The following is a 24125-nucleotide window of genomic DNA, read 5'->3' as shown; positions in this document are numbered from 1 at the left end:
ATAGTCAAAATAAACGGAAGAGGAAGAGATAGACCAGGACTCCATGAGTGACATTAAAGTTAAGAGTAGAGGAGAGATAAAAAGGAAAAAGAGAAGTTATGGTTGGAAGTAGTGGAGAGAAATGAGTAGTTACGTAGATAATGTGACTGCTGATGTGACTCAATAAAGCCCAGTAACAATAAATGCTATGGTTCAACTTCTAGATATATATAGATAAGTCATCAATTAACCATGCATCAACTGGATTTTGTCATTGATAAATATCAGTAAGTTATTTTTTCGGGTTGTTTTACTTCTACACTAGCCGAAGTGAGAAGCCAATGTAGTGAATAATCGGAGGGAAAAATAAAAACGGGCCAGGTCAGGAAGAGTCCAGTATTTTTAAGCGTTAGCTTGTCTTGTTTAAATATGAGTTGGGCATACTTAAAGTCGTTTTAAATTTAAGCCAAGTTCGTGGCTCAAAAGCCGATACCAAGCTTTTTTATTCCCTTTCTTTGGGACTAATTTATATTCTGTGCATTCCTAATGTAAATTAGTATTGATTCATTACTGAAACATAGTAAGTTCTTTCTCTTCGGTTGCATATCATTTTCGGTTTTGAGAAATGAAAACTCAAGTTTAGAGTCTTCAGACTGATTCCAATAAAAACTGATGAACAACAATAAGAAGTTTTTTATTGAGGCGAAAGCCTATTCTCATAGGGAAACTTAATTAATTAATTTGATTCACAACCCATTATATCATATGAATTTTGAAATTTTTATGAGTTTTAACCCAATTGAGTCCCAAAAGGACAAATAAATTGCTGTCACAAACAAATACAAATCATTGGATGTTTCCACTTTGGAACTATGGTTGGAAATTGGAATAGACATTCATGTTAATCCAGACGCTACGTTAATACAAGTGATAGAGTGACCTTGACGCCAACTTTATGAGACAAGCAGAAAATCCAAATGCAGACTTTTTCCTCCAAACTTTTCCAGGCACTATGAGCAGTGTTTGAGTTAATGGTCATTGATTGGAATGTTACACAATTATTCTTGGTTAATTTTCTTACATAAAAGTAGTGTTCTTTGGCACGTATGTGTCTCTATATACGACATATCACTCTGCTACTGATTTTGAGTAACTGTAATCATCATAGCTTTAGTTTTTTTTTTCTTCAATCTATAGTTTTATTTTGTTATGGATTTCATTCCAAACCAACCAGATCCCCTCAGTCAAATAATAATGTATCAATAATTTGAGGTGGTTCAGAAGCATGCAATATTTCTTGCCCTTGCTGCAAGTTATATATCTATTTGGTCATGCTAGTTTCTGACTGATACTTTTGGACTCGTTAAAAAATATTTCAACCGGCTCTTGATTTTATATCAAGGCTTGCAATTTTGATACTTCATGAATTTCTATAACCTCTTTGTAACTTAAATAAGCTGATTTTTTACAAATTGTTTCAGATACTATCTATCTCTCCCACCTGTAAGCAAGTTCTATAGAGTGGCATGCTTGATGACCACATCTGCTCTCTATCTGGATCTTTATAATCCTTACAATATAGCATTATTTTATGGCCTTGTAGTAAAACGTTTTCAGGTAAAACAGTTCAGTTGCCAAATTTGTCCTATCTGTTGTAATTCAAGAGATTAAATTCATTTTGCTCATTTTGTATTGCAAAGATCATGTTGTAATAAGTTAAAATTTGAGGGTTCATTTTCTGCCTATGCCCCGATTGTAAATGTTTGTACATTGTGCAGGTTTGGAGGCTTATTACGAATTTCTTCTTTCTTGGGCCATTTTCATTTCCCTTTGCACTTCATCTGCTAATTATGTAAAATATCTTACTCTATCTACCCTCTGCAACCATATCATATTAATTTACTATAAATTTTGGGTTAAGGTGTGATTAAGGTGTGATGTCGTGGAAGTTTGAAGAAAGCAAACACGATACACTCTTTAATGGAACATAAACTAAACTATTAGTTTCTGCTATTAAACCTCGAATCCATGAGGGGTTTATATATTGAATCCATAAGATGATAGGTCTGGAATCCATTAAAGAAAGAATAGACAAAGTCTGAATTTTATTAATAATAATTCATTTGCCTTTGGAGGCTACATTGAAGAAGTAAACCCTAGGATGATTAGGAAATTTTCTGAAACCTTAATTCGCATTAATCACGAGATTAGGTGGCAAAATATTGAATTTTACCAAAAATGGTAAAATTTAGTTAAATGCAAAATTATAAACTACTGACCTTAAGGATCGTTCTAGAATAAGTGGGACTTTATTTTGACTTTTGAGCAAAAAGTTATTAAGGAAACAAAAATTACTAAAAACATAAAATCATTGTTTTCAGGGCCTAAATGAAGGAATTCGCCAAAACTAGGGCACACCTTGTGGCAAAGCGACAACTATAGATCAGAAAGTCGTTTTCCTTCAACCTGTCAAATTTCATGCAATTCTGATCATGTTACCCAAATGATTTCTACTAGTGTATTTTTGCTTTGTGCAATTTCAGGTGCCCTTGATGTTTAGGAAGGTCATGCCAATCTGTTCTTCATCAAGGTGGTAGGAAAGATTGTTTTGCAAAAACCAATGGTAATTAAAATTATCCAATGGATAAAATATCAGGTTTTAAATAATGATCCACATCTGCATTAAGCTATTATTCATCCAATTGATGCCTGTACGTACATATCTTTTTTAATTCCTATCATTCACTTATGATCATTGATTTTCAAGAATTAAAAGTCATGCAAGGTTTACAGTATGTAGACTATGTCCAAGGTGATATTGAAAATTTGAAATACTATGTCATGCTGATTTGCTTAGAGCGAGATATGGTGTTTCACTTGAGAGAGGACCCTTTGACAAGAGAACAGCAAACAATGTATGGATGTTCATCTTTGGAGCACTACCACTTCTTGTAAGTAAGAACAAATTATCTTATATTTAGAGTTTTCTTTTTCTTTTTCCCATTTATCTTATAATGACAAGGGTGTTACTTGATCTTAGGTGATGGCTGCTGTTCCATATCTATGGTCTCCATTCATGGGAGGTTCCTTAGTATTTATGCTCATCTATGTTTGGAGCCGTGAGTACCCAAATGCACTCATAAACATTTATGGTCTTGTGTCATTGAAGGTATGCTTCTAGCAGTTTTGTTTTAATCGTTCTCTTCACTGGTCTGTTTTAGTTATCCTACTATTTGGAACAATATAGGCTTGTGACATTTTTTCTGTATATAGATATAGATTGTGAAATTAGACACCTTTGTTTCTGTTGTTAAGAGTAAATCTAGAGCCCAACAGAGCATTGCTCAAATGTCTAACCAGAATAAGGTTCAAATGCCCAACGACTAGTTTTCCAACGGCTAGTCCAGATATGCAACAGAATGGTGTCGTTCTATTTAACACAGGGTTGTAAATGTATTTAATGAAACGTTGCGTTTAGTCCTTCTGTTATTAGTTCATTGATACGCTGCGTTTTGGACTACTGTATTGGTTCATTAGATCAGTCTGTTAGGTGGTTATTGGTAGTTAATCAGTTCCTAATTTCCCTCCATATTTTACGGATCAATCCCAAGATTTTAGGGATCTCTGATTAGGCAATTACTGATACTCTTGTAATATATATATTGTACATCAAGTGTAATGAACAGTTGAGCAATTATTCTTCTAGAAATCCCAATTCTCTCTATGAACTTTCTGTCTACGTTTATTGCTTCTCACTGAGTGTTTCACTGTGTGAACACCATTGTTGCAATCTTTTCATAGTATCAGAGCAACAATCGATCCTAGCATCAATGGCAAAAACTACTTCACCTTCACCTTCAACAACTGTGCCTTCAACTTCTACATCTACCTCCATCAATCTCACAAATCAGCCTCTGCTATTATTGTCGAATATGTCAAACATGATGACAGTTAAATTAGATTCTTCCAATTACATTGTTTGGAAGCATCAAATCTCCATGGTGTTAGAAACTTACTCCATGTTTGAGCTTCTTGATGAAGTTCCACTTGTTCCTGAGAAATTTCTCCAGGATTTATCTAGTACCATCACTTTAGTGCTGAATCCAGATTATCTCATTTGGAAATCAAAGGAAAAGGCACTTCTTACTTTCATTAGCTCAACCCTCACTCCTTCAGTTTTGGCTATAACTGTTGGATGTTCTTCAGCTCAAGAAGTTTGGAAGGTTCTTAAAAACAGATTTTCTTCAATCTCAAGGTCATATGTGATGAATCTAAAGGGTGAGCTGCATAATGTGAAGAAAGGATCTGATTTCGTCGATGCATATCTACAGAAGATTAAAGTGATAAGGGACAAGCTTATGGCAGTAGGTGTATTCTTGGATGATGAAAAGATGCTTCATGTAGCAATCAAAGGTCTTCCAAAAGAATTCAGTGCATTCAGGCCAGCAACCAGAACCAGAAGCACCAAATTAAGTTTTGATGAACTAGCTACTTTGTTAAATGTAGAAGAGGAATCGTTGAATGAAGGAATGGAGGTCAAAGACTCCACCTCTGCAATGGCAGTTAACATTGCACCAAGATTTAACAACACTGGTGGTTATAATAATCACAACTAGTCTTATAATAGAGGAAGAGGAAGAAATAACAATGGAAGAGGTAGAGGCAAAGGTCCATCACCTAATCAGTTCAACCAGTTTTCACAATCTCAATTTTCACAATCTCAAGGTTCTAATGCTAGATCAGAGAGGCCAATTTGCCAGATTTGTGGTAAGGTAGGTCATCTTACCTTTTAGACTGCTACCATAGGATGGATTATGCCTATCAAGGCAAACATCCACCCTCAAAGCTAGTTGCAATGGCAGCTTCTTCCAACTCCACGATAGCTCAGAAGCAACCTTGGCTGGCAGACAGTGCAACTACAGACCATGTCACTTCAAGTCTTAATCATTTGAGCTTTCCTAAGCCTTACACAGGTTAGGAGCATCTCATAGTTGGCAATGGTCAGAATTTGCCCATTACTCACATAGGTAACTCTCTAATCCTTGCTTCCAATGCTCCTATTCAACTTAGAAATATGCTTATAGGGTTCCCTCTATTGCTTCTAATCTTGCTTTAGTTCACAAACTTTGTCATGATAATAACTGTTGGTGTTACTTTGATGAAAAAACCTTGCTCATTTAGGCCTTGGCCATGGGGAAAACTCTTTACCAAGGCAAGAGTGAAGGTGGTGTGTACCCCATCTATTCTCACAAGGCCAATGAACTTTTGCTTCCTAATAAATTGTGTAATTTAGTGCAGCTTTCTTCCTGTAGTTGGCATCTGTGGCACAGCAGGCTTGGCCATCCAAACTCTCAAGTTCTTAAGCTTTTGTTACAAAATAATGGACTATCTTTCAATACTAGTGCTAATTTTGTCAAGTCTTGAATTCATTGTCTTCAAGGCAAAATGCACAGACTTCCATTTCCTAGTTCAAGATTTGTAGCTAGTTCTCCCTTTGAACTTGTACATACTGATTTGTGGGGTCCTGCACCTCTTGATTCAATAAATGGCCACAAATATTATGTCATTTTTGTTGATCATTTCACTTGTTTTACACGGCTATACTTACTTTCTGCTAAGTCTGAAGTTTACTCAAAATTTGTCATGTTTCATGCTATGGTTAAAACACAATTTTGGTTAAAACACAATTTTCCTCAACTATTAAAACTCTTAGATAAGATGGTGGAGGTGAGTACACTTCTAAGTCTTTTGAATCTTTTCTATCTTCCAATGGGATTAATCATCAAATTTCTTGTCCCTATACCCCTCAACAGAATGGCTTAGTAGAGAGGAAGCATAGACATCTAATTGAAACTACTATCACACTTCTGTCTCAAGCTTCCTTGCCTTCTTCATACTGGTCATTTGTTGTTCAATCAGCTATGTCTCTAATCAATTTACTTCCCACTACTACATTAGGTTTCAGTTTCCTTGGTACAAGCTCTATGGTCAAAATCCCGATATTTCTTCTCCAAAAATTTTTGGTTGTGCTTGCTATCCTTTTCTTAGACCATACACCAAACACAAGCTTAATCATAGGACCATAGAGTGCCTTTTCTTGGGCTATTCTACCATTTCCAAAGGTTAATTATGTCTTGACTTGCTCACTCACACCCTATATACTTGCAAGCATATTTTGTTCAATGAAGCTAAATTTCCCTTTCCTTCTTCACCCTCTTCTACTTCAATCCTTCATACTCCTAATCCAGATATTTGGCTCTCTAACCTCCTATATTTACACTCATCTAATCAGCCTTCTATCCTAGGACCTTATTCTACTCCTATGTCTCACCCCACAAATACTAATCCTACTCCTCTGTCTCACACTTCTTGTCATTTTCCCCAATTTGACACTTCCACATTCTGCTAATCATCTGCCTCAATTTGTGCTACTACATCTCCACCTGTCTCTATCTCTCACCCTACACCTCCACATCCTCCAATTTCATCTATTCCTACTTCTTTAGCTCCTTTATAGCCTACTCACCCTATTTCTGTTCCTACTGCCTCTTCACCTTCTGCTGCCACTGCTTCTATCATTGGTCCTGTGAATCTCCGTCCTATGACCACAAGATCCAAGAATGATATCTCCAAGCCTAAATTGTGTTACAAGGCTATGGTTGATTATACTCACACTGAGCCCCCATCAAATAGAATTTCTTGTAAGTTTCCTCAGTGGGTTAAGGCCATGGATGAGGAATTTTCTGCTTTACAAAGACAAAAGACTTGGTCTCTTGTTCCTATTGTGCATGTCATCAATTTAGTGGGTTGTGAATGGGTGTATAAGCTGAAATTACATAGTGATGGAACCATTGCTCGTTATAAAGTAAGATTGGTTGCTAAGGGCTTTCACCAACAAGCAAGTGTGGACTACACTGAGACATTTAGTCCAGTTGTGAAACCAGCTACTGTGAGGCTTGTACTTTCCATTGCAGTGAGTTTTAATTGGCCTCTCAGACAATTGGATGTCTCCAATGCCTTCCTCCATGGTTTCCGAAATGAGGAGGTGTATATGGAGCAACCACCAGGTTATGTAGACCAACAATTCCCTCATCATGTTTGCAGATTATATAAATCTTTTTATGGCTTGAAACAAGCCCCAAGAGCTTGGTTTGACAGATTTACTTCTCAGTTGTTGCATCTTGGCTTTGAAGCTTCCATGGCAGATTCTTCCTTATTTATGTTTCACTCTCATCAAACTATCATTTATTTCCTCGTGTATGTTGATGATATTATAATCACAGGCAATTCTTCTTCACAAGTCTCTCATCTTGTCACTGCTCTTAGTAAGGCTTTTGAGCTAAAGGATTTGGGTGCTCTTTCTTATTTCTTAGGCATTCAAATTGTGTCTTCCAGATTTGGTCTCACTTTATACCAATCCAAGTATGCATCTGATGTGCTTCATAAATTCAAGATGGAGAATTCTAAGCCTACGAATACACCTTGTTGTCCAAATGTACGTCTTACTCCTTTTGATGGTTTTGTTTTGCTTGATCCCTCTGAGTATAGAAGTATGGTGGGTGCTCTCCAGTACTTGACCTTCACACGCCTTGATTTGGCTTTTAGTGTACATCTGCTATGCCAATTTATGCATTATCCCACTACTTCTCATTTGGAGGCAGCCAAGCATGTTTTTCATTATGTGAGAGGTACTTTACATTTTGGGATTCACCTTGCTCCTGGTCCACTTACCTTCTCTGCCTTCTCTGACACAAATTGGGCTGGTGACCCCACTGACAGGAAATCTACTACTAGGATGTTGGTTTTCCTTGGTTCAAGCCCAATTTCTTGGTCTTTCCAGAAACAATCCACTGTTTCACGTTCTTTACAGAGGCAGAGTATCGTACCTTGGCTTCCACAGTAGCAGAGTTAGCTTGGCTTCGCACTCTCTTTTAGGAACTTAAGCTATTTCTTCCTCACGTTCCCATCCTTTGGTGTGATAACAACTCTACTATTGCTTTGGCCTTTATTCCTGTCTACATAGCAAACTCTTGGTTGACACTGCCTCGAGTTTGAGGGGGGATGTTAAGAGTAAATCCAAAGCCCAACAGAGCATTGCTCAAATGTCTAACCAGAATAAGGTTCAAATGCCCAACGACTAGTTTTCCAACAGCTAGTCCAGATATGCAACAGAACGGTGTCATTCTATTTAACGTAAGGTTGTAAATGTATTTAATGAAACGTTGCGTTTAGTCCTTCTGTTATTAGTTCATTGATACGCTGCATTTTGTACTACTGTATTGGTTCATTAGATTAGTCTATTAGGTGATTATTGGTAGTTAATCAGTTCCTAATTTCCCTCCACATTTTACGAATCAATCCTGAGGTTTTAGGGATCTCTGATTAGGCAGTTACTGATACTCTTGTAATATATATATTGTACATCAAGTGTAATGAATAGTTGAGCAATTATTATTCCAGAAATCCCAATTCTTCCTTTGTATCTCTCTCTGGATTTTCTCTCTATTTCTCTCTACGTTTATTGCTTCTCACTGAGTGTTTCACTGTGTGAACACCATTGTTGCAATATTTTCATTTGTAACATTTAATATTAGTCTACTTAGTGTTCTATAAAATAGGTTGAAATCTAGAACCTGCAGTATCTGCACCACCATGCTATAAAGTATCAATGTGAATCTAAATTATCAATCAAAGAAGGTTTGATACAACATTTTTAACTTCATTTCTACCTTTTCCTGCACAACCAAATTTTCCCTTGCTCTTTTTGGCCTTACTAGTTCCTATCTCTTGTCATTTTCCTCTTTCATTACTATTTATGTACCATTGCAGTGGGAGTGTGAACGTGCAATAAAGGAAAGAATATTTTTATGCATGAATTGTTGTACTTTTGGTTCCCGTAGATTTTTTTTATTAGAGGCCCTTAAAAATGCATCATGAGTGAGGTATGCCCCATAAAGAGGTACCACCTTGATGAAGTTAACCAAAGAAAAAATTTGGACTCTCAAATTTTGCCTGGTTAGCCTTGAAATCATAGTGATGCAGTCCCAATTAAGTGTGCTCACTCTGTTTGGCCTGTATTTATTTATTTATTTATTTTGAGAATGATGTTTGGCCTGTATTTTATTGTGTAATGTCACCAAAATTTCCATCAATAGTTCTACCTATAATTATAAATAACTAGTTGCAGACTCACACAATGCGTGAGAATATAAATATTATGTAATGAGCTATAATATATAAAAAGTAACCACTACAACTATTGTCTAGTTTAAAAAAAAAAGATTTCTATAAGTTTTTTTTATCTTTTTATCTCAACAAATATATCATATTATTATTATTATTATTATTATTATTATTATTATTATTATTATTATGTTTGATTAATATTTTTTTAAGGTGAACCATATTCTTCGAACTTTTTTGTAGTGTATTATATTTGCTTAATATACAACTAAACTTTATAAGTTTCAAATTTCTCATCTCTTAAGGAATATGGAAATTATCATAAGAATTAAAACCCATTACAAAATTACAATATTATCTTAGCCAAAATTAATATGAAACTAAAGGAATAAATATTAGGTTTTATAATAATTTATTACTCAAACAATTGGTAGGCATATTCAAATTCTTGTTTCCCAAAAAAACTAAGTATTAACCCAAACTAAAATCAACCAAAGCTATAAATTGAAAAGAGAAGATTTTCTGATGGGATATTAAAAAAAAAAACACAATACCAAAACACATATTAAAAAAAAAACCATCAACCTTAATTAGAGTTAAAAGATAGAACAAAAATTCACCGAAAAAAAGGAGAGAGAGAGAGAGAGAGAGAGTACTCGCAGTTTTGTGTGGGAAAAATATGGATTGAATGGAAAAACGATATCAAATTTATACAAAATAAAATGGGTAGAAGAAGAGTCAAAATATAAAAAAAGAGGAAGGAAGTATAACGGTAAAGTAGTGGGGAGATGAGGAGGTAAAAAGGAAAGAGAAAGGTTGGAAGAAGCGTAACAGTAGGTATGTGAATTAATAGGTAGAAGAAGTTTTTTTTTTTTTTTTTGGAAAATAGGGGGAAAAAAGTTTAAATAAAGAAAAGAAAATATAAAAAATAAATGAATAACTTGGCTATTGATGTAGCTCAACAGGAGTATAGCAACAATAAATGCTACGTTTTAGCTTTTAGTAATATAAATAAATATAGATGCATCCTATTTTCTCAGTTTTTTTTTTTCTTTGGTAGTTACAAACTTTCAAGTATAATCTTATATTCTTATGTACAATTGTACTCCCTGCCTTTTTTTGCCTCTGGCTTTGCTTTATGCATTATTCATGACATTTACGAGAGGATGTACTCATGACATTTATGAATATAAGAGGCTGGCTAATTTTTTTAATTTTTTTTTGCTGTAGGGATTCTATCTTCCTTATGTAATGCTAGCTGATGAAGCAAAGGTTCATTAGTTGTAGGGAGTTCGTCCAAATGGGGCTGGGTGCTCGCTTGCGTCATGGTGGAAGTAAGAACTCCTAAAATGGTCACCGGTGTGGTGCCTACCACAACACCTCCGATGCCAAAGTCAGTACAAGGGAGTTTTCAATAACAGGTCAGAATAATGTAGTATGTCTTGTGATTATATCCGTACCTGGCGTTGGTGATGTGAGGGCTTTATATATGTTGCTCTGGACTCTAGGCGTTGTGGTGATGTTAATGCCTTTCTTGATAACGCTTCCTACTGAGTAATGAGGTTTAATATGCCCTCAACAGTTTGTCCAGCTGGTTTCGTAACCGTCCGGGACATTATTGGCAGCATTGAATGATCTTGACATCCTCGTCGATGACGTGGACACTTGTTTAGGCTCATCTTTAGGAGTGGTCTCGTTTGTTTTGTTGACCTTGTCTGTGGTTGATTTCGTCAGTCTCATCAGCTGCCCCCGGATTCTGTGGTTGTCATGCCGTGTCATGACGACCATAGAAGATGAAAGGTTTTTTTTTTAACTGCAAGCGACTCTTGGGATTTTGCGCCGCATTGAATGCGTAGTGGCGGCGTCATACTGGTCGTGGCCACGTGGCGTGTTCTGGTTGGAGGGGGCTTATGTTCTCATTGTATGACTCTTGGGTTTCCTGCTGGTTTTCAGTTTTTGCCTTGATTTTTTAAACTTCTCTTCTCCTTACTTTACTTTTCGTTTTCCCCAAGCTTTCAGTTATTTCTCTGAGCATTTTCTCCTTCAATTTTTCTTTGCCACTCTCTTCCAAGCCGGTGCATGTTTGGTGTTGGGCTTCTCGCCTTCTCTTTTACTGAGGTACGTTTTTCTTTCTCTTTTTCTTCTTGTTTTCTTTCTTTGGCGATAGTAAACATCTGATTTTCTTTTCTTCTCTTTTGGCTTCTGTTTCTTGGTTTTTGGGAATTTTAGCATTTTCCTATTTTCCTATGTCTTTCTTGGGTGTCCATGATTAGTAACTCTGAGGTTAGGATAGCTTGCCCCTCAGTTTCCTTCCTTTTCACGCGTTTAGGGGGGTCTTTAGGTGTTTTTCCAAACCTTGAGAATTTCATTTTTGAGGGTAATAGCTTGGGCGTTGTCTTGGCTGAGTTGTTTCCCTTGCTTCGTCAATCGATTGACTGGTTCGAAGGTTTGGTGAGGCAGCAAGGATCAATGTCTGAGGTTAGGTCCAGTGAACTCGAGACTGGGTTATTGTCTAGTGGTGACCCGGTAGGGGGAGATACGACCGTTTTGACCCTTAGAGAGGTTAGGGATTTTCATGCCCTCGTGGAGGCGTGTGGGCTGGACGCTAACACTGTGGGTAGGTTTAGAGATAGGTTTCAATTTTTGGAGTGGGTTCATGTTCGTCGGCCTAATGATGAGGAATGGGCTTGCCACTTTTTTCCTGGTGAAGTGTGCTTCTATGAGGCCGCTTTCACTTGTGGACTTAGGCTCCCTGTCCATCCATTCATGATGGAGCTTTTAGATTACTTTGGTATTGCTCCCGGGAAACTTATACCCAATTCGTGGAGGATAGTGGTCAATTGTATGGAAATGTGGTTGGCCACTAACGGAGATATGATTAAGGTGAGTGAACTCGTCTATCTGTACCGTTTGAAAGAGTCTAGAGAGTATGGATACTATGAGTTAGTACCCTGAGAGAGGAGAATAAGGATTGTTAGGGGTTTACCTTCATCCTTCAGGTATTGGAAGTCCAGAATTTTTCTTTGTGTCTGAGGACGATTTTGAGACTCCCTCTAGCAGGGACTAGGGTGATGTCTCGAGGTTGCTCCGTCGGTGGGGAACCTCGACTTTAGGTGCGTTAGTATTTCTTCTTGTTATTTTTAATTTCATTGAGTCTGCTGTTATCATCACTAACTTCTTTGCTTATTGTCCTGTGCAGTTAAGAGACGGCCTAAGCTCAAAAGCAGGCACAAGGATCATGTTGAAAAAGCAATTGAATACACCCAGACGATCGAAAATTGGGACAATTCGGTAGACCCGTAGACACTTGCCTTCTACAATCTTGGTCCTTATCCATCCCCCTACGTCCTGCGGAGTATCAACATTGAAGGAAAGAAGAGTAAGTGTTAAGTTCATCAGTATTGACCCCCTTATCGGCACTTGATTTTTTTTACAAATGTTTCCTTCTTGTAGAGATGACGACCAAGTTCAACAAAGACATGTACGAGATAATGCGGTCCAAGAAGGATGAGCCACTGTCCAACATTGGAAAAAAGGTGGTATGCGTCAAAGGGACGGGTCCGTCCGTCACTCTGACTGCTTCTGTCACTCCAATTGTTTCTAGCACTGAGACAACGAGGACGGCCTCTCCTGCCACCTCGATTAAAGAGATCCCTACCCCCGCTTCTAAGAGGCCACGCACATCTGACAGGGGGAAAGTTGGTGTTTGCTCGTCTACTATCTGGGACAATGAGAGGCTGGCGGTGGACAGGGCTCATGGGGTCTTGACTGCGGAAGATCTTAAGGTATTCTCGGGTTCATCTCCAAATGAGTTGGTGGGTCGTCACCTTCATAAGCTTGTCCATGTAACGCGTTCGTGCAAGTTTATCTCTTCTCTATTCCCCCCTTTTTTTTTACGTGTTCTGAGGTTCAATTCCCTTGCGCATTTTTTTTTAGGTGTTGGGGGAGAGCATTCATCTTTTCTCGGAGTATCTTGCTCAGGGGGCTATGGTCGAGTCTGCGCTCTCTCAGATAAAGGCCCTAGAGGTGAAGAACTTGAAGTTGAAGAAAGATTTGATAGCTTCGATGGGCGATGTTAATCATGCCAAAGAGGAGGCCAAGAAACTAAGTGACGACCTCAAAGTTGAGCGGCAATTGGTTTTGGAGAAGAACGAGCAGCTTGCGACCACCAGGGAGAAAATCAAAGTCATTGCTGCCAAGGCCATTGAGGGCTTCCAGCAAACTGAGGAGTACAATTTTGTGCTCTTCAACTGGTACTTCAAGGGGTTTGAGCTTTTGAGGAGATACTGTATCAAGCACCCCTCTAGGGTAGACTTGGAGACGCTGGACATGGAAGAAGTGGACAAGGAGATGGCTGCTAACGAGGCTGCTCAATCTTTGACCACTGAGACTGACGCCCCCAGGAATGCCCCTGCCATTGACACCCCAGCCGTTGATGCCCATGTTGATGATGATGCTGCCGCGGACGTTTGAACCTAACACTTGTGAAAAATTTCTCTCTCTTCTTTTTTTTTTTTTTGGGTGCCCGTTGTGTCTTGGGCTCAAATTCCAGAACAGTTTTATTATAATTTACCTTGAGAACAATATTTTTAGCCCAGTGTTTATGGGCTTTTAGATGTAAAAACAAAAATAACTGCTCATTGTTTTTGAACTTTTATAGCTATGTACTTACTTGCATTTGTGATTGCATACACGTGTTATACTTGTGGTATTTTGCATTCGTCCGTATCTTTAGCAGTGGCTTTTCCTTTTCCTCGCGATTGCTCCTAAGAGTTTTGCCTATCGTCTTTCTGTTGTGACTTACACTTTTCAGGGATTCGTCAATTTCTTTGACTCGTCAGTAATCTACATCCGTCTAGGCGGAATCTTATTACTTTGTCTTTTTGAGATAATTTTTACCTTCATCAGTAATGTACATCCGTCTAGGCGGAATCTTATTACTTGGCCGTTTTTGAGATTATCTTTTGCCTTCGTTAGTAATGTACATCCGTCTAAGCGGAATCTTATTACTTAGGCTTTTGTTGAGATTATCTTTTGCCTTCATCAGTAATGTACATCTGTCTAAGCGGAATCTTATTACTTAGGATTTTTTTAAGATTATCTCTTTTGGCTTCGTCAGTAATGTACATCCGTGTAGGCGGAATCTTATTACTTATCCATCTTTGTTTTTTGGTGACTTACAGCTGACCAGACCTGTTTGCACGAAGATATTAGCTGAACAATTCTTTTATTAACTTCAAGAATGAGTACATTTATTTGTTACATCTGTTGATGGTACTTCTTCAAGTGCTCAATGTTCGATGGTCGTGGGAGCCTCTGTCCGTCTAGGGTTTCCAGGTGATAACTGCCTTGCCTGGAATAATGGACGACTCAGTCGGGTCCTTCCCATGTGGGGCCGAGCTTTCCTTGGGCAAAATCTCTAGTCGCTATAGTGACCTTGCACAGGACGAGGTCGCCTATGTCAAGTCGTCTGAGCTTGACCCTCTTGTTATAGTATTCGGCCATCTTCTGCTGATACTTCGTCATCTTGTTGGAAGCTTTGTTTCTTATTTTGTCCAAGCAGTCCAGGTTGATTCATAGCTAGTCGTCGTTGTTTTCTTCATGGAATACTTCCCGCCTAGTGCTGGCCACTCCTACCTCAACTAGGATTACCGCCTTAGTGCCATAAGTAAGCCTAAAGGGAGTTTCTCCTGTTGGGGTTCTCGCCGTGGTTCTGTACGCCCACAAGACATTGGGTAATTCCTCTGGCCAGGCACCCTTTGCATCGTCCAGCCTGACCTTGATAATCTTGAGCAGTGTTCGATTCGTCACCTCTATCTGCCCATTTGCCTGGGGATACCCTGCGGATGAGAACTAGTTCTTGATGCCTAGGTCCGAGCAGAAGTCCTTGAAGCCTTGGCTATCAAATTGCCACCCATTATCTGATATGATCGTCCTTGGAATCCCGAACCTGCAAATTATATTCTTCCACACGAAGCTGCGGATCCGTGCCTCTGTGATGGTCACTATCGCTTCTGCTTCGACCCACTTTGTGAAGTAATCAATAGCAACGAGTAGGAACCTTACCTGTCCTTTTCCCAGGGGAAACGGGCCGACGATATCAATTCCCCATTGCACGAATGGCCGTGGGGAAGCTATCGTCATCAGTTTCTCTACTAGGAGTCGTTGGACATTTCTGAACCTCTGACGCTTATCACACTTCTTGACGAGCTCCACCGTGTCCACTTCCATAGTTGGCCAAAAATAACCTGTTCGAATGACTTTGCTTACCAAGGATCTAGGGCCAGCATGGTCTCCACAAATTCCTTCGTGGATTTCTTCAAGGATGTATTTGGCCTTTTCTTCGTCGACACACTTTAAGTAAGGCATGGAGAAGCCCCTCTTGTATAAAGTGCCATTTAGGATCATAAATTTGGCTGCCCTCTTCTTGATCTTCTTAGTCTCCATGGCGTCATGAGGGAGGTGCTCGTCTTAGAGAAAAGACACGATCGATGTCATCCAGCTGTTTATGCTTAGGATTGCAAATGCTGGAACTTCTTCGATGCTGGGTTGTTTCTGAATCTCCATGTCTAACTCCACGGTCGTTGACCCTTCCTCTGACGAGCCCATTTCTGCGATCTCGTCTGCTGCCATATTCTGGCCTCTTGGGATCTAAACGAACTCCAATTTATCAATTTATCATACTCCTCTTTGATCTGCCCTATTACTAATTTCGAGTCGCTCTGGATGATCAGGTTCTTAGCCCCGAGTGCTTTCCCGAGTCTCAACCCTGTCAGTATTCCTTCGTACTCGGCCTCGTTATTGGTGGCTGGAAACTTCAGTTGAACTCCGGATCTAAGCATTTCTCTGTTAGGGGTGTTTATGATGACTCCTACTCCCCCCCCCCCTCTTTTGAGCTGACGAACTATCAGTCTGGATTATCCACAGTTCTGTCTCACCATTGGGGTTTTCATCTTCAGGGAGGGTGAACTCAACAATGAAGTCGGCCAGAGCTTGTGCTTTGATGGCTGTTCTGGGGTGGTACTCGATGTCGAACTGGCTGAGCTCAATTGCCCACTGGACCATCCTCCCTGCTGCCTCAGGCTTGTTCATGGACTTCTTGATTGGTTGGTCCGTCATTACTACGATGGGGTTTGCCTCAAAGTACGGATGTAGCTTGCGCGAAGCTACTACTAAAGCGAATGCTATCTTTTCAATCCTAGGGTATCGAGCCTCTGCTTTTTGGAGAGCTTGGCTGACGTAATAAACTGGGAGTTGTTTCTTGTCCTCTTCTCGAATCAGGGCTACGCTTACGACCGAGGTTGACGCTGCTAGGTATAAATATAAGTTTTCTCCCTCCTTGGATGGACTCAAGTGGGGTGGATTGCTCAGGTAACGTTTGAGTTCTTGAAATGCTACTTCACATTCATCAGTCCAGGCAAAAGCTTGCTTCAATGTCTTGAAAAAGGGCAGGCATTTATCCGTTGCTTTAGAGACGAACCTCTTGAGGGCTACGATTCTTCTTATGAGTTTTTAGACCTCTTTGACGGTCTTGGGAGATGTTATGTCCAGGATGGCCCGAACTTTCTCCGGGTTGGCTTCTATCTCTCTTTGGGACACCATGAATCCCAAGAACTTCCCTGAGGCAACGCCGAAGACACACTTACTAGGATTCAACTTCATCTAGTGTTCTCTGAGGGTGGCAAATGTCTCCTTCAAGTCCTCCAGATGCGTCAGTTCCTCCTTACTCTTGACGAGCATATCGTCCACGTACACCTCCATGTTCCTGCCAATTTGCTTACTAAACATCTTGTTTACTAACCTTTGGTACGTTGCCCCTACATTCTTCAGTCCGAAGGGCATCACCCTATAGCAATAGAGCCTTGACTTGTGATGAAAGCAATTTTTTCTTGATCTTCCTCAGCCATCTTTATCTGGTTGTATCCTGAAAAAGCATCCATGAACATTAGTAGCTTATGTCCGGCCGTAGAATCCACAAGCTAGTCTATCCTCGGCAGTGGGAAACTGTCCTTTGGGCAAGCCTTGTTCAGGTCCGTGAAATCCACACACATTCTCCATTTTTCATTTTCTTTTTTCACCAGTAAGACGTTGGCCAACCATTCAGGATAGTAAACCTCCCGAATGAAGCCTGCTAGCAACAGCTTGTTAACTTCGTTAGCGATCGCTTGGTTTCGTTCAGGGGCAAAGACTTTTCGTCTTTGTTGGACGGGCTTTTTCTTAGGGTCCACGTTCAGTTGGCGTTGGATGACTTTAGGGGATATACCGGGCATATCCTTGTGACTCCACGCGAAGACATCCATGTTTTCCCTGAGGAATTGAACGAGTTTTGCCCTCATCTTGGGGCTTAAAGTAGTTCCTATCCTCGTTATCTTGGCTGCTTCTCCTTCAACCAGTTCTACTGTTTCCAAGGCTTCTACTTTGTCTTCTTTTTTCTCCTCGATCGTCCATGTATGATTTTCCTTTGCAGCCAGCACAGCCTAGTAGCATTCCCTGGCTAAGACCTGATCTCCTTTTACCTCACCAACACCGTCCTCAGTTGGGAATTTCACTTTTAGGTAGTAGGTGAACGTAGCTGCCTTCCACCGGTTAAGCGTAGGCCTTCCAATAATTACAATATAAGAGGAGGGGCAATCTACCACTAGGAAGTCCAATTAATGGGCCAGCTGCCTTGGGTAGGTCCCCACTGTGACTTTCAACGTCACTATGCCCTTAGGCTATACCTTGTCCCCACTGAAGCTGACGAGGGGGGAGTCAAATGGGCGCAATCTTCCAGGATCTAGCTTCAGCTGCTGGAAGGCCGGTAGGTAGATGATGTCTGCAGAGCTACCATTGTCTACAAGGGTCATCTTGGTATTGAACCCTTCAATCGTAAGCATTATAACCAAGGGGTCCTTATGTGGCTGCTTCACTCCCCTAGCATCCTCCTCGTTGAAAGACATATCCTGGCTCGTCCGTCTCTGCTTGAATGGGGGTATCATATGGACACTATTCACTTGCCTCTGGCATGCTTTCTTAAGGGATTTGAATGATCCTCCCGTAAATGGACCCCCTGCGATCATACTTATCTCCCCGATCACATCCTGGGGTGGTTGGGATGGATAATCCTCATTCTTGGACGAGGATTCGCACTGGCTCTTATTGCCGTCTCTGAACCTGCTGAACTCTCCCTTCTTCACATATTTTTGCAGTTTTTCTTTCTGTATCAGCTCCTCTATTTGTCCTTTCAGGTCCCGACAATCCTCCGTGTAATGGCCATGATCCTTGTGGAACCGGCAGTATTTGTTCTTGTCACGCACGTTAGGGGATGAATGTAAAGGTCTCGGCCGCTGGAGGTAGTGTTCATCCTTAATTTGCGTCAAAATTTTGTCAACAGGCATAATTAGAGGGGTGAATTTTACCGTTCGTGGAGCTTTGTCGTCCTTCCGTTTATCTCCGTCACTGCCTCGACGGCCTGGACGTTCCCTCTTTTGTCCCCTGCGTTCGTCCTCCTTACTTCCCTCGTTTCCTAGCTTTCCTTCGTCCACTATGGCTGCTAATGCATCTTCTGCGTTCATGTACTTTTGCGCCTTTAGAAGCATTTATGCCATCGTCTTAGGTGGATTCTTTGCCAGTGAAACCACAAACTCTCTAGACTTCAGCCCTGCTTTAAAAGTCATTAGCTGTACTTTGTTGTCAGCATCGTCCACTTCTAGGGTTTCTCGAGTGAAGCGTTTCACGTATGACCACAAGGTCTCTTTCTCCCCTTACTTAATAGTGAGTAGGTGGTTCGCTGGTCTCTTAAGACGTTGCCTTCCGACGAAATGGCGCAGAAAGGCACTATTTAACTGTTCGAAGCTATCAATGGATGAGGTTGGCAATCTTGTAAACCACTCTCTTGCAGCTCCCTTAAGTATGGTAGGGAAGGAATGACACATTATTTCATCAGGGGGCTGTTGGAGGCCCAATGTCGTTTTGAAGGTGTTAAGGTGATCCTGGGGGTCCTTAAGCTCGTCGAAAGGTTCAAGCTGAGGCAACCGAAACTTCGCCGGCACTGGTCGTTCCAGGACTGCCATGGTGAAAGGAGAATCTGTTGCCCTGACCATTCTATCCAGGCTCCTATCTGTCTTCTCCTTAATGGCATTTCTTAGCTCGTCCATCTCCTTCCTCATTTCTTGAAGAAGATTAGAATTTTGTTCGTCTGGAGTAGTGGTCCTTCATCAGTCGCTTCTCCCATGGCTGTCTCTTTCATCCTCCTGGATAGCTTTGGACCGATTCTCCTCCTGCTGAAGCCTTTGTCTCATCTCCTGATTTTTCCTGGTGAGCTCTTCAACAGTGACCGTAAGAGCTTGGACTTGCTGAGCCAAGGCCGCTAAATCCTGGTTGGACTCCATCTGAATATTGAAGTTGGTAGAAACTATGTTTTCAAACAGTAGTACGAAAATGTCGTTCCCACAGATGACGCCAAACTGATGAAGCAAAGGTTCGTTAGTTGTAGGGAGTTCGTCCAAATGGGGCTGGGTGCTCGCTTGCGTCACGGTGGAAGTAAGAACTCCCTAAAATGGTCACCGGTGTGGTATCTGCCACAACGCCTCCAATGCCAAAGTCAGTACAAGGGAGTTTACAATAACAGGTCAGAATAATGTAGTATGTCTTGTGATTATATTCGTACCTGGCGTTGGCGATGTAAGGGCTTTATATATGTTGCTTTGGATTCTAGCCATTGTGGTGATGTTAATGCCTTTCTTGATAACGCTTCCTGCTGAGTAATGAGGTTTAATATGCCCTCAACGATCTGTCCAGCTGGTTTCGTAACCGTCTGGGACATTATTGGTGGCATTGAATGATCCTGACATCCTCGTCGATGACGTGGACACTTGTTTAGGCTCGTCTTTGGGAGCGGTATCGTCTGTCTTGTTGACCTCATCTGTGGTTGATTTCGTCAGTCCCATCACTAGCATTTGATTTGTTACTCAGAAAACCTTTGATGCCAGGCATTCTAGGGATGGTTGTAGGACATTTATATTACTTCCTAACAGTGCTTCATCCTTTGGCTGGGGGAAAATTCATCTTGAAGACCCCTTTTTGGGTGTATCCTTTCTATTGTTTTTATTTATTTTAGCAATGCATGCATTAAACTCATTCTCATGATTTTCTTTCGATTTTCTGGTATGATTTCTAGATAATTGAACCTTCATAGTTTGAAATTGTATTTCTCCATAAACTTGTGGAGAATTTCACAACTCCCAATAACAGAGGCAGACCAATGTGTCTGTTCCTTGTGTTCCCGTTTGTCAAGGATGCAGCAAGCTTTGAACATAAACCATTATATGTTGGAGACTCCAAAAGATGCGTGATAAACAAAGATGTTTGATGCACACATCACCTTGTTATATAGAAACTAGCTACATAACAAACGAGGCTTCTTGTTTCATCATGCACATAAAAGACATTCGCTTAAAAGGTAAAGCAAATTTTTTTTCCAAATTGACAAGAAATACAATGAAAAGACTTGGGCTTGACCTACCCTAAATGACTACTAGAAAGTATAGGCTAAAGATGAGACCGTGAGGCATGACTTAATCTGGAGTGCCATATATGTAAGGACTCAGAGGTGAGAGGTGGAGTGGCAGCAGTAGAGAGCAAGTGGGGAGGAAGATGAAGAGAGGAAAGCTAAAATAGAATTCATTGTGTGAGGATCCTACACTGTCCAAGTTCACATAATTGAGGTAGTGAGGGTGAAACAACTAATATAGAATTATAGCATTGTGTTTGAGCTGTCTTCCTGCATGTTTCTACAGATACCAATTCCTTGATTGAACTATCAAGTGTTGGAAGTGAGTCAAAGAGAGATGCTCAAACAGGCTCATGTTCATCATCAAGTGCCAACAGAAATTGTGTTGGACAATAGGCATCAAGATACTAGAGGAATCTCTTGACATCTTTGACACTATCCCCATGTTAGCTCAAAAGAAGCAAGTTCGACCCATATTGTTAGACATTTATGAATTTAATTTAGCAATAGATTGGCATTTTCCTGTTGCATGCTATGAATAGTGGTCATACATTGATATTGATGAGCAAGAACAATTGTTTGACAGCATTGCACTAGAAAGTTCCGTATGTCATGTGCAATCTCTAACCATCGGAGTAATGTTCAAATAAAGGGAGCACAGGTATTGAGAAACCATGTGATAATCTTCTAAGAGTTGCTACCTTAGTCATTAACGTTTCTTGAAGACAAACTACATTTCTGCATCTAATTTGACTTGTTTAGGAACTTCTCTAGTGATATATGACATATCTCCATAAGAGACACCCTTTGATGGATCTTTTCATAGCATAGGCCATTGATTATAGTTGTGGCAATCAAAAATCAAGGAAATTGAGTATGTGGTGTCGGTTGATCCATGCAGATTACTCTAATAGAAAAATAGACTACTGATTCAAATTCAACGTGGAAAATCGAGTATACATCAAAGAATATTTATTTATAGGGAAAACTTGTATACACTGACATCATGACTCTAGGTCAAGATTTCATATTTGAAAACGTGATTGAGTCACAATTTGAGTGCATTTACACACAAGTGTGTAATAGTCACTCCCTTTATCTATGAGAAACAAAATCCTATTCCAGCCCTATTCTAGTCCTAGTAGGATCAGGCCACTTATCCTGTAAGTACAAAACTACAAGAGTGTGGACTTCACAACAACTTTGGGCCCTTGGGCAGTAACAAGATCTCATCTAACACTGGTTTAACATAGGTTTTTTTACACTATAGCAGATATTATATCATGCAAGTAATAGGCATATCCAACATCCTGATCTGTGATTTTTTTCTTTTTGGAAAAGGTTTGAGGTAATATAAAGAAGAAATTTGAGAAAAATACCAATTGGGTCAATATTTTGGCATCAACTATTTTATTGAAGGTTAGACACTGAAATATTCTTAATGACTCTCCAGTCACAAATTAGTTGCATTTTGGGGTAAGGGAACACAAATTAATGCCTCAGTGCAGCGTGATCCATCGGCCGGAGTTGCATTCTGAGGAAGAAGCTACCGTCTCAACAGAAATGGACCAAGCACTACAGAGCAGGCAGAAACAGGTAGTCCTGCACAAGCACAGCAGCCCAACCAGGGTGATGGAGTTGCTTTCCGAGGCAGAAGTCATCGTCTTAACGGCCGTTAGAGGTAATATTCATTGTGAATACTGAATAACATGTAAACCAAATTCCAACTGAATTACATTATATGATTATTGGTACGATCATGTGACTTGGTAATTCATATATTTTTGCGACAGGACTGCTGATTTCAATATTAGGCTCCACCAAGAGGTAGATCCTATCTGCCATTGTGAGTCGCCTTAACACACTGGAGGCCTTGCTTTTGCAGCGTACTATTGAAAATGTCATATTTGCAAGTACTTTTTGTATTACATCTTAGATGGTTAGCTTTTTAATGAACATGAGAATATCCTGCTGTATTTATTACCGCGTTTTTATTTTTTTCCTAATAAAAAGGAAGATTCTAACTAATGACTTCCACTCCATGATAAGGATTCCCAGTTTATTGTGTTATCCATTATGATTAATCATACAGGGAAGATTAGTTTGCTTTTGAATTAAGATTAAAAATTAAAATTATTTTACTATTTAGCTTATTTTTGCTACTATTTATGGGCTTCACTGCACTTTTTAGTATTATTTATGAGTCTCACTATACTATTTCAACTAGCTTTTACAGTTTTACCTTCATCTACTGTACTTTCAGCAATAATTTTTCAGTTTCAGCAAAATAAGCGGTATCCAAACACTTATAACTAATGACTTCAGCTTTATGAAACTCGGTTCCTAGCTTATTGTGTTATCCCTTACGATTAATCATAACTCTATTGCTAAGAATGAAAACTTCATATTTCTTAGTGAAGCTCAAGGAGCTATCAGCAGCAACATATAGCTGCTTTGTTTTCAACTGAGTGAATTTGGTGGAAGCACAATCTTGTGCATTCAAGTTCTTGCCCCAATAACAGCTTGAGCTTTTTGAGTCTTCTAGCGCCAATAACAGCTTCCCGTGCCAAGGGAGAGTTTAGAGCTTGGCCATTGACAAGTCTTGAAAATAAACTTCCACAGTAAAAGAGAAGTGAAGCTTCAAGCTTGTATTACTTCACAAGCTCTTCCAAGCCATTAAGACTAAAGATTTTGGCAAAAATGAATAAATGGGCCATCTGTCTCCAAATTTCCACCATCATTTATAAATGGACCTCCCGAGAAAGTGACAAAGAAAAAGTAATCTATGATTTGGGTTTTTTTCATTGATGGGCATGGTGCACTGGACCCAAGTCTTACCCCTCATCGATCTAACTGGAAGTTCTTTGGAGAATTTGAAATTCTTAGCAGCCCATCATGCCTTTAGAGTTGGGTTATGATGTGGGAGCTCACATCTATCAAACTAGAAGCTATCTAAAATTTTGAAATTCTCAGCAACTGAACATGTCTTTGGAGTTAGGTCATGACGAGCATACTCACATTTATCAACTTAAAGCTATCTTATATTTTAGGGGATATTAATTATTTTATCACCTAATGAATTTTCTTTTTAATTCAATTTGATAGTTACAACAAAGTGGGAGGGAAGATTTAAGCAGGAGAAGTCACTATCGTAACGATACATGCCATACTGAAGAATATACCGTACTAGACAATGAACCGGTATTGGTACTCCTCTAAAATGTACCCAAAAAAAAAAATCAAGTCGTTTTGGCCTGTAATGAGCATATTTTGGATGATTCAGCCGGTACAATAAAAAAATAATAAGAAATGTTAAAAATTTGATTTTTTTTTTTTGTGGAAAAACATGTTATTTAAGCTAATATATTGGATAATGTACTTAGGCTTATAAATTATATGAAGTTTAAATTCTATGATGATACTTGATAAATATAAAAATTTATAAATTTATAATTACACTAGACTCATCACA

General features: G+C 39.6%; 1 protein-coding gene across 1 annotated transcript; it reads left to right on the top strand.

The window, feature by feature from the left end:
• Positions 1 to 1512: 1512 nt before the first annotated feature.
• LOC142618461 (derlin-1-like) lies at positions 1513 to 22191 on the top strand. The gene is made up of 7 exons (XM_075791403.1): positions 1513 to 1596; positions 1758 to 1831; positions 2837 to 2930; positions 3020 to 3148; positions 10393 to 10423; positions 20100 to 20229; positions 22107 to 22191. The coding sequence occupies exons 1-7, from the start codon at positions 1513 to 1515 to the stop codon at positions 22189 to 22191; spliced, it is 627 nt and encodes a 208-aa protein (XP_075647518.1).
• The last annotated feature ends 1934 nt before the right edge of the window (positions 22192 to 24125 follow it).

Source organism: Castanea sativa, chromosome 12 (assembly GCF_040712315.1).
Source record: "Castanea sativa cultivar Marrone di Chiusa Pesio chromosome 12, ASM4071231v1".
Lineage (NCBI taxonomy): Eukaryota > Viridiplantae > Streptophyta > Magnoliopsida > Fagales > Fagaceae > Castanea > Castanea sativa.
The sequence above is the reverse complement of the archived record's forward strand: the minus strand, read 5'-3'. Positions and strand labels throughout refer to the sequence as shown.

Coding starts and splice junctions, on each gene's coding strand:
- LOC142618461 (XM_075791403.1), top strand. CDS start 1,513: ATGACCACATCTGCTCTCTATCTGGATCTTTATAATCCTTACAATATA. Junction 1,832..2,836: donor GCACTTCATCTGCTAATTAT/GTAAAATATCTT, acceptor TGATTTGCTTAG/AGCGAGATATGGTGTTTCAC. Junction 10,424..20,099: donor TCCTTATGTAATGCTAGCTG/ATGAAGCAAAGG, acceptor CATCACTAGCAT/TTGATTTGTTACTCAGAAAA.